Below are 11103 nucleotides of genomic sequence, written 5' to 3'. Positions count from 1 at the left end.
TATTGGATCGTCACATCAAACTGAGGCACTTGACGGTGTTCAGATTGCTACTATATCGGATCAAAAAGCTAAACTTACAGTGGCACTAGCAGAGTCGGAGCGGAAAAGAGTAGCTGAACAACAAAGCATGAGTGAGACCGTTCAGCAAATCAAAGAACAAGTGATGAACCTTGCTCGTCGACCTACTACTTCGGCTCCCGATGACGAGAGTGATGAAAATGATTATGTAGATCTCACTCCCTAGTTTAGATCTCCGGATATTTATGAACTTTTTCAAATTTTAAAACGAATTTTAAAAGACTTTATAAGTCTTTAATTTATGATTTAGAATGTTATTTTAAGTTTGTTGTTTTATGTTTTGTTTAGATTGTTTATAATTATGTGTTTGATTGGGTTGAATAGTGTAGAATTGAATTGAATTGCATTTGCAGATGGGCAGTAGAAGCTGCGAGCTGCTACTGTCAAAAATATTGCAGAAAAAGCGACGGACAACGTGGTTTAGTCCCTTTTTTGGGCTTTTAAAAATAAAATTTCCAGAAAAGCGACGGACAGTGTCCTTTTATCCGTCGCTTTTCTGGGATTTTCAAAAAATAAATTTCCAGAAAAGCGACGGACTGCGTCCCGCTTTAGAAATTTTTAAAAATTAAAATTAAAATAAAGCGACGCAGTCCGTCGCTTTTTTAAAAACGACGTTGTCCTTCGCTTTTTAGCGACGCAGTCCATCGCTTTTTGAAAAGCGTCGAGCTAAAATGCAACGGAAGTGACTGCGTCGTTTTTCGTCGATTTTGACCAAAAAAGCAACGCAGTCCGTCACTTTTGGCCGTCGTTTTTTGACAATTTTTTAGTAGTGTATCGGCGTCTTCTCCCTTGTTAGTGGAGCATATGATGAATCTCTTCTCCTTAAAGAATGGTCAAAAATGGATACCAAAGATGTTATGAGAAACTTCTCGAGCAAGGCTACTAGCATGAAAGTTCCTTTACTGAAATTCGCAATTCATCGTGACACAGCATATTCCAAATCTTCTCATTCTGATGGAAGTTTCAACAAGTGGCGTGTTCCTTCTTCTAACTTTGTCAATGTTTGCTACACACCTGGCTACTTGGAATGGGTAAAGGACGTGCTACCCCGCCACAAGGAGATTTTTTAGCTCATAAAGGTCTATGACGTTGTATATACTTCTTTGTTTACGTACGACTATGACGACAATGTACTCCATGCTTTTTGTGATCTTTGGCGCCCATCTACCATCACGCTTTCTACTTTCATTGGAGAGATGTACATATCACTTTGGGACTTACAAGCCATTGGAGGTCTCCCCGTACAAGGACACTTTTATGACAAAGTCATTCCCTCGGCCAAAGAATTGACACAGACGGATACTCGAAAAGAATTGTTTCTTCCCCAAAGTTTTTGATATTTGTTTTCGGCCTTCTACAGATTAGCGAAAAATGATCTCCATGAGGTGTCCATCCATGATTGGGTAAAGTTTTGGTTTAGAAGACCTAATATATATGCCGAGCCTCCACAAAAGGTGTCAAAGGTACGAGCCACAAAGCCAAGATTAAACCACAATCCTTCTGGACATATTGATTCGAACTTCCTACCGTGGACTGACGAGGAGAATGCCCCCTTTGTCGAGTTAGATGTGGAAGAATCACTTAGAAATGAGACTAACTTGGCATCCTTTTTTGCTTGTTGGCTTTGCAAATTTATGCTTCCAAATAAGAAAGTCAACCATGTGCGCGCTAGTGTTTTTAAAGTTGCGAGCTTGATGGCTCATGGAAAGAAATTCTCCTTAGCGGTCACAGTTCTTGCAAGCATATATCGCGGCCTGAAAGAAATCTCTACTTCTTCAAACTTGAGTGTGGCAAATATAATTTTCCCCATACACTATGTATATGGTTGGCTTGGGGAATACTTTGGGACTCATGATCTAGCTAATCGTTCACATCGATCGATACCGCTTTGCAAAATTTCTGGCGAGAAGATGGCCAAGTGTTTTGATTTTACTGACGCCCAAAAGTTATTTCAACAGGATGATGCATGTCGCCTCCATCATTTAGCAATGCTGCAAGGGAAGGATTTGCACCTTACTGATAATGCCAAGCTTTCAAATTCGTGGAACGAATATATCATAAGCCTTCGTTCAGGCTATGCAACACTTAGGCATGATTCAAATTTCATCATGGAGTCCTACAACCCTATCAGATTTAGTCAACAATTCGATTTTTGTCAAGATGTTCCCAGAGATCTTATGGAGCGTCCTTACGATGGTACACTATTAACATTGGTGCAACTATGGAATTCCTCTTTTCGACTTAATATTTTTTCTAAAGTCATGATTCCAACGTGCCCATTAGAAGGTGCTCATTTAATGACCCGCGAGTATGTAGATTGGTGGCCATCCCAAAGGATGAATACTTCCTAAGGAAAACTCCGCATCACTTTGAAGAAGACGAAGCAAGACTCTACATCCATTTCATCTAAAGGGGTTTCTGATCAATCAAAGGAAAAGCCATATCCTTCTTCCAAATCTCAAGTGAAGTCAAATGATACTCTGCAAGTCGCTAAGACCTCATCCAAGTCCAAAACCTCGAAAGATGGGGATGTGTCTGCGAAATCAAAATTGAGGCGTCTCACATTAGCCTCAAGGCAACTTCACTTGCTCCCGAAGTTGGCCATGGTTCTTCTGGAACAAATGAACTTCATATTTCATCAGACAATGGTACTGATCAAACATCAAACCTTGAGACGCCTTGTGATGAAATTTCTCATATGTATGCTTCATCGGATGGTGTTGGACGACCCAATGCATCTCCTTGTCCAACGGATCGTCACTAGAATCGTCCAAAAAGAAAGGCACAAGAGCTAGATGATGTTTGTTGTGGTATTGATATTTTAGATACAATTGTTATTGTTGATCAACTTTGTTGATGAGGATTTGAATTCGGCATTGTTCTTTGAATTGGCAAAACAAGCAAGGCCCCCTCATTTTTTATTTTTATTTTTTTTGCAAAGTTTTGAATCTGATCATCTTTTTGTTCTTACTTTTTTTTCCAGTTGGATCTTCAAGAACTATATGGTGGCGACCTTAACAATGGCGCGGTTGCATATTTCATAGTAGATCTTAATGGTCTTGATGCGGCTGCAAAAGACTTTCATCCTTCCATTAATAATGTGATGCCTTCATTGGAAGTAGTTCCACCAAGAAAGTCACCTTCTAATGACGTGATGCCTTCATTGGAACTGGTTCCACCAAGAAAGTCACCAAGTAGGCCGTTGCGACTTGGTTCTCCTTCTTTTGAGCCACAAGAAACCATCTACCGCGCCAAATCAACCTTTGTTTCTGAGATGTGGGGCGCATTGTGTGGATGGATTACACAATTTTCCTTAGGTTCTTCAGATGGCTTAACAGAATTAGAGTCAAGTATCGCTTCAACTCTTGATGAGATTAGAAAGGTAAACATTATTGATGTTTCTTCTTTGGAGGATCATGTCGAGAATTTCTTCAAGTCGTACGCAGAGTATGATACTTTAAGATCATCAAAGATGACTAAAGAACCACATGAAAAGGCCCTCTCTGATGCACAACGCCGTCTCGATGGTGCAAGGATGGCACATGAAAAGTTGGATGGATCCATGGAGAAACTTCAAGCAACTCTAGCAGATGTGGAGAAAGACTTAAAAGCCTTGACTTACAAGAAAAAAAAAGGTCACTATGCTCATTAACAAATATCAAGAGAAGTTGTCCAAGAGTCAAGAGAATGTCACCATTACGGAGGGCGATATTTATACCATTGAGGCAAATAATGTGATGTCTAACGATGAAGTTGAGAGACTAGCCAAGCTAGAAGCGGCGGTTGAGAAAAGTCGCCAAGAAATCATAAGCTTCAAACTTTTTCCGTAGTTAGATTTTTATTTATTTATTTGCTTAGGATTTTCTAATTCGCTCATTATGGTGCAGCGGTTCTTTCTTCTTTTTTTTGAAGCAATAAAATAGTGACTTATATTTCAATAAGAATTTTCTCCTCTTGAATTTTGATTGTTTCTTTCCACGAGCCCCCTTTCCTTAAAAAACAAAAGACTCCATAAGCTAGCGTGTATATGAGGATAGCAACAAAACATTAACTTTTCAGCTTTGCGCACACGAGAAAGAAAATTCATAACGTGGAGTAGGAGCACCGGAATAATGACCTTATTTTTGTTGGAAAGATAACTTCAAGATCTTCGATCTATATAAAAATCACGTCCATAGGATTTACGGATTAATATAGATTTGTCTCCAAAGTCAGCTCAAAATCTGTGTGCTTGAATTTTCAGTCTTCAGCTTTGCGCACATGAGGAAGAAAATTCATAAAGTGGAGTAGAAGTGCCGGACTAATGAGCTTCTTTTTTTGTTGGAAAGATGACTTTGAGATCTTCAATCCATATAAAAATCACGTCTATAGCATTTACGGATTAATACAGATTTTTCTTCAAAATCAGCTCAAAATCTGGGTGCTTGAATTTTCAGCTTTCTTCAGCTTTGCGCACATGTGGAAGAAAATTCATAACGTGGAGTAGGAGCGCCGGAATAATGAGCTTCTTATTTGTTGGAAAGACGACTTCGAGATCTTCAATCCATATAAAAATCACATCTATAGGATTTACGGATTAATATAGATTTGTCTTCAAAGTCCACTCAAAATCTGGGTGCTTGAATTTTCAGCTTTGCGCACATGAGGAAGAAAATTAATAACGTGGAGTAGGAGCGCCAGAATAATGAGCTTCTTTTTTTGTTGGAAAGACGACTTCGAGATTTTCAATCCATTTAAAAATCACGTCTATAGGATTTACGGATTAATACAGATTTGTCTTCAAAGTCAGCTCAAAATTTGGGTGCTTGAATTTTCATTTGAAAGAATTAGCATGATATTAATATGGTGACGTTTTTTTTTTATTCTTATGACTAAACCTAGAGTAATAATACTCTAAGCTACCTACGTACCTCAGTGAAGAGGATCAACTCATTATGTAGTTCAGAGAATGAATTTTTTATTTTTTTTTGGAGCCGTACACAATTTATACTCTTGCGGGCCAGGAGTATGACTCTGCTTAAGGCTGAGCACCGGAACGGGTTGTACCGGTACCGTTCCGGTCCGGTAGTATTCGGGACGAGATGGGATACATTGAACCGGTACACAGAACGGAACGGTATTATGATATACCGGTTCATCCCGGTTCATTCCGGTTCCGTTCCGGTCCGGTCCCGGTAAATCATTTTTAATTAAAATAAAAAATAATATTTTTGTCATTATTTACTTTTATTAGCATTTCTTTTTTGTTTATTTAATTTTTTAAAATTACAACCTTAAGTTATTTAACTTACAAGTTATAAGTATAACTTAATAGCTTAATAACTTATAAACTTCAAAAGATTCAAATCTTTAAAACTTATAACATAACTACATAAGCTCAAAAACTTTTTAAAAAAAACTTTATTAAACTTAACTTACAAACTTATATACGTAAAAATTTAAAAAAATATCTTTAAAATAAACTTAAGTAAACTTATTATAAATTTTAAAACTCAAATACTATAAACTAATATAACTTAGAAAAATAATAAAAAACATTCGTATTTTCGTAATTCAAAATAACTCAAAAAAAATAATTATTTTTTGAAATAGCTATATGTGCCGTCCCGTTTATTCCATCCCGTTCCGTTCCGGTCCATTCCGATCCGTCCCGGTTCTATCCCGGTATATAGTGGGACGGGACAGAACTGAGCCTCCATCCCGGTAGTTTCGGTCCGGTTCATCCCGGTACCGTTCAACAACCCAGTCAAACCGTCCTATTCCGGTTCGGTACCGGTTCGTTCCGGTCCGATCGTCCCATTCCGGTCCGGTGCCCAGCCTTATGACTCCGCTTCAAGGATAGTACTTCTTCAAGAATTTTCCATTGATGGGACCAATCCGCAAGCCGTCTGCATCCACAATTTTGTAAGCTCCGCTTGAATAGACTTCTTGAATGACATATGGTCCGTCCCATTTTGATGTAAACTTGCTTTTCGATTTATGAGATATGATAATTGGTCTTCTTACCGCAAGGACTTGATCACCGACTTGGAAAGACCTTAGGCGAACCTTTTTATTGAAAGCACGAGAAAGACGAGCTTGATAGCACTCAAGACTTTGTTGAGCTTCCAACCTTTTCTGATCGAGAGATTTTAACTCTTCAAGGCGCATACAAGCATTTTCTTCTTCAGTAAGTCCCTCTTGGATGGCAAGCCTCAATGATGGTATTTGTCGTTCAAGTGAAAGGACTGCTTCAGTTCCAAAAATAAGAGAATAAGGAGTTGCTTGAGTCGGCGTGCGATGAGTCGTCCGGTATGCCCAAAGAGCTTCTTCCATTCTATCATACCAATCCCTTTTAGATTTGGAGACGACCTTCTTTAACAAGTTGCACAAGGTCTTGTTAAATGCTTCAGTTAGTCCATTTGCAGCAACATAATACATTGATGAATTACGTTGCTTGAAGCCAAAAAGGTCGCAGATCTTATCCATCAATTTTTTATTGGTGAATGACTTTCCATTATCTGTTAGTATATAACTAGGAATGCCAAAACGATAGATGATGTTCACCCTGATGAAGTTTGCAACATTTTCCTTCTTTACTTCTTTGAGGGCTATAGCCTCAGCCCATTTCGAGAAGTAATCTGTCGCAGCCAAGATGTACAAGTGACCACCAGAAGATTTAGGTAGTGGTCTAACCACGTCTAGACCCCAAGCATCAAATGGCCAAGATGCAACAGTCGGATGTACTACATCATGAGGTTGGTGCATAAAGTTTGCATGAAATTGGCATGCTTGACATCTTCGAGCATAATCCAAGCAATCTTTTACCATTGTTGGCCAATAATACCCCATTCTTTTTATATGAAAGTCTAATTTGGGCCCAGATTGATGTGATCCACAAACTCCAGAATGTGATTCTTGCATAGCTTGAATCGCTTCTTCTTCCCCCAAACAACGCCAGAGGACTCCCTCGAATGATCTTCGATATAGAGTATCTTTGTAGTAAAGAAACCTAGGAGCACGACGATGAATTTCGGTCTTTCTCTTTGGATCTTCTGGAAGTATATTATAACACAAGTAATCAATCAGAGTATGTCTCCAATCAACTATCTCAGCTTGTGAGACAGCTACAAGATGTTCAAATTTGCTTTCTTCATCCACATCCGGTGGTACTATCCATTTTTGGCAAATAGTGATTTGCGCTTGATCAGGCAGAGTTAAAGTTGAAGCCAAAGCGGCTAAAGCATCAGCTTTCTTATTCTCATTTCTTGGAACATGTTAAAGAGTTACATCTCTGAGCCATCTAATCAATTGTTGTGCATAGTCATGATAGAGACGCAATTCTGGCTTTTTGACTTCATAGCTACCCAACAATTGATTGATCACTAATTCAGAGTCTCCAAAAACTTGTAATTGCAATTTATTTATATCAACCGCCGTTTCAAGCCCAAGTATTAAGGCTTGATATTCTGCAACATTATTGGAGCAACATTGCGTTAAGGTGAAGGAATACGATAAGATCTCATCTCAAGAAGTGACAAATATCACCCCAGCGCCAGCTCCTTCGCGATGTGAGGCCCCATCAAAATACATCTTCCAAAGCGATTGAACCTCAACAACCATTGTATCTTCATCAGGTAATAATTCATCAGTGAGTTCCCAATCATCAGGTATCGAGTGGTCTGCTAAGAAGTATGTCAATGCTTGCCCTTTCACAGCCTTTTGAGGAACATACACAATTTCAAATTGTTGAAACTGGAGATACCATCTTGCTAGTCGATCATTGAGGACAGGTTTCGACATCACAAATTTGATGGGGTTGGCTTTAGAAATAAAACGGACGACGTGAGCTTGAAAGTAGTATTTCATCTTCTGAATTGAGAAGACTAAGGCCAAACATAGTTTTTCGATTGGCGAGTACTTCAACTCATTTGGTGTCATCATCATACTCAAGTAGTAAATGGAATTTTCTTTCCCTTTGCCATTCTCTTTGGCTAAGAGTGCTCCCACTGATCTTTCTTGAGCTGATATGTAAAGTATCAATGGCTTTCCAGGAACAGGAGCTGCTAAAATTGGTGGTTTTGTCAAGTAAGACTTGATGCTCTCAAAGGCATTACTACAAGCTTGGTCCCATTCGAAAAGAGTGCCCTTTTTCATAAGGCGACTGAATGGTTGGCACTTTCCTACTAGATTCGAGATGAATCTCCTAAGATATGCTAGCTTCCCTTGCAGACTCTTCAATTCATGGATGTTTCTTGGCTCTACCATCTTTAAAATTGCATCTACTTTTACTTGATCAATTTCTATTCCTCTATGTCGTACAATGAAGCCAAGGAATTTTCCAGAGGTAACTCCAAACGCACATTTCAAAGAATTCATTCTAAGTTGATACCTTCATAGTAGATCAAACACCATCCTCAAGTCTTGCAAGTGAGCACACTTTTTTCTTGATTTCACTTCTAAATCATCAGCATAACATTCAACATTTTTGTGAAGAATGTTATCAAAGATGTTTTGCATAGCTTTTTGGTATGTTGCTCTTGCGTTCTTTAAACCGAAAGGCATTACTTTGTAGCAATAAATGCCATTAGGAGTGCGGAATGCAGTCAACTCCTCATCATTTGGCGACATGCAGATCTGATTGTAGCCGGTTGAACCATCCATAAAAGACATTGCCTCATACCCAATAGTGGCATCAATAATAAGCTCAGGGATAGGAAATGAAAATTCATCTTTGGGGCATGCATTATTGAGATCCCTAAAGTCAAGCAAACTCGAATTTGCCCATTCTTCTTCCTCACAGGGACAATACTTGAAACCCATGTGGGGTACTTAACTTCACGGATAAAGCCAGCTTCAATAAGCTTGTTAACTTCAGTTTTGATCACGGGAACAAATTTAGGCCTAAAACGCCGTTGAGCTTGCTTGATGGGACGTGCACCGCTTTTCACAGCAAAATGATGGACTGCTACCTTCGAGTCTAATCCAGGCATTTCTTTGTAACTCCAGGCAAATACATATTTATACTCTTTGAGTAAGTCAACGTAGGCTTTTTCCTCATCACTCGCCAGTGAAGCATTCACATAAGTGGGTTTTTGATCTTCAACAGTTCCAAGGTTGATTTCTTTCAATGCATCAACTGTCATCTTTACTCTTTCTTCAAGTTCGGGTGACGCATCTTTAGCATCTTCATCTTCTTGAGGTTCTCCATCGTTGAAAGATATATGGTAACACCATGAAACATTTTCCAACTCTCCATCAATTTTAATTGGAGAAAAATTATGTCTTTCATCTTGTGTAGCGACATGATATGAAGAGCCAACATTTTCTTCATCTTCACCATGTTACTTGGTGTAGACCACAACATGCGACTTTGCCTTTAGTACTTCTCCATATGAGACCACAATGTTCGTCTGTCGCCTCATTCTAGAAGGGATTAGACTTTGAAAGTCTTTAGGAGTATTTTGAGATTTTGGTAAAGCAGATGCTTGCATACTTTTGCTATTTCTCCAAACCTTGTTTTTCTTCCTCAATGGCCCTAACCTCTCAAATACAAAAATCCTCTTCGTTGAGCTTCCAAGTCGATCAAAGACAGAAGGCCTTTTGTTAGAATTAGTAGACTCATCTTCCACAGTTATGTAGTTGTTGCTTACCCTTTTTATGGAGATGCGGATAAGTGGAGGTTGTTTGTAGCCCAACCCTTCACGTTGTTGCCTCATAGCAGATTCTGATGGAAGCTTCCCCAATTTTGATGGTTCGTTTGGATCGAATCCAGCCTTTACTAGCAGCCTGTAAGCATTAGGATCAAAACATTCTTCTGTACGCTTCATTGGGAGTGCTTCATATAGGGGTGACTTAGGGGCCATAAATTTTCCCTGAAGTAATGACTTAGAAGCCACAGACTTCCCAAGTAATTTTGTGGATGACTTCACCGTATCAATTCGCCTTACAGGAAGGGTCAACCCTTCTAGCGCATTTTCTCGCAACTTGAGAGAGTGTCCTTTGTCCTCCTTTGCCTTTGGGACATAACGAAGAATGGGTGTGACTTTTCAACTTGAAAAGGCACCAATCACGTTAGGCATCTTGTTTGGATTTCCAAGCTTTGAATCTTCCTTGTTTGCGACTTTTGCCTTACCAACCGCTACCTTAGCCATATTGTGAAGGAGTCCGACATCTCCGGATGCAATGGCATCAACTTTTATGGAATATTTCTTCAAGTAAAACTTTGCGTTAACAAAGTGCGCTTCAGCTTCAGTGAATGGATTATCATCTGCAATAATCCTTTTTGCAACTCCATCATCATAATACTTCAAACATTGGTGGTAAGTAGATGGGATTATTGTGTTCTCATGTACCCACGGCCTACCAAGCAAAATGTTATATGAAGTCTTTGCATCAATTACATGTAACCACACGTTTGATTGCAACTCTCTGATGGCAAGGTCTATTTTGACGGTCCTTATGGACCTTTGTCCTCCTTGATTGAATCCTTGGATCATCAAGCGACTATCAGTAAGATCTGTTGTTGATATCCCAAGTTCTTTCATTGTGTGAATTGGAAGGATGTTGATTCCAGTTCCTTCATCGACTAGGATTCTATTCACCCTTTTCTCACGTGCAAAACCAACCATGAATAGAGGGCGATTATGAAATGTGTCACAAAACAGAAGATCATCGTCAGAGAATGTGATTTTGGCCATACATGCATTTTCGACTCCAGGATATGACTGTGGAGCATCTTTTGGTGATGGACATGATGGATTTTCAACTTTAGGAGACAGCTTTGGAGCATCTTTTGGTGATGGACATGATGGAGTTTCATCTTTTGCTTCATTTTCATCGACATTACAACATAGAGCTTTTGTGCCATCTCATGTGAACTTGGTGTAACACCAATTTGGCAAATATTCTCCTAATGTAATGGGTCTCCGCAGCTCTTGGTAGTGGTGCACCTTTATTTCCTTCTTCTTTGAATGCACGATCAAAGTTTTGGTTTTGGGTCTCCTTACCATCTTTTCCCTGACATGTTTCCTTATACGAACTCAT

The 11103-nt window shown here is 39.1% G+C and overlaps 1 protein-coding gene across 1 annotated transcript; it reads right to left on the bottom strand.

The window, feature by feature from the left end:
• Positions 1-8451: 8451 nt before the first annotated feature.
• Positions 8452-11103, bottom strand: LOC125835509 (uncharacterized). Its single transcript, XM_049514642.1, has 5 exons — positions 11010-11103; positions 10131-10885; positions 9554-10073; positions 8832-9391; positions 8452-8733 (listed from the first exon to the last, which is right to left on the bottom strand). The coding sequence occupies exons 1-5, from the start codon at positions 11101-11103 to the stop codon at positions 8452-8454; spliced, it is 2211 nt and encodes a 736-aa protein (XP_049370599.1).

This window comes from Solanum verrucosum, unplaced genomic scaffold (genome assembly GCF_900185275.1).
Source record: "Solanum verrucosum unplaced genomic scaffold, falcon-dt-bn FXZP01000040.1, whole genome shotgun sequence".
Lineage (NCBI taxonomy): Eukaryota > Viridiplantae > Streptophyta > Magnoliopsida > Solanales > Solanaceae > Solanum > Solanum verrucosum.
This window is presented reverse-complemented; position numbering and strand designations above follow the sequence as displayed.

Bases quoted from the DNA above. Each gene is read 5' to 3' on its own strand.
- LOC125835509 (XM_049514642.1), bottom strand. From the start codon at position 11,103: ATGAGTTCGTATAAGGAAACATGTCAGGGAAAAGATGGTAAGGAGACC. The intron at 9,392-9,553 runs GTATGCAAGCAT...AACATGGTGAAG, and splicing joins GGTTTGGAGAAATAGCAAAA to ATGAAGAAAATGTTGGCTCT. The intron at 8,734-8,831 runs GTTTGCTTGACT...ATTGGGTATGAG, and splicing joins AGAAGAATGGGCAAATTCGA to GCAATGTCTTTTATGGATGG.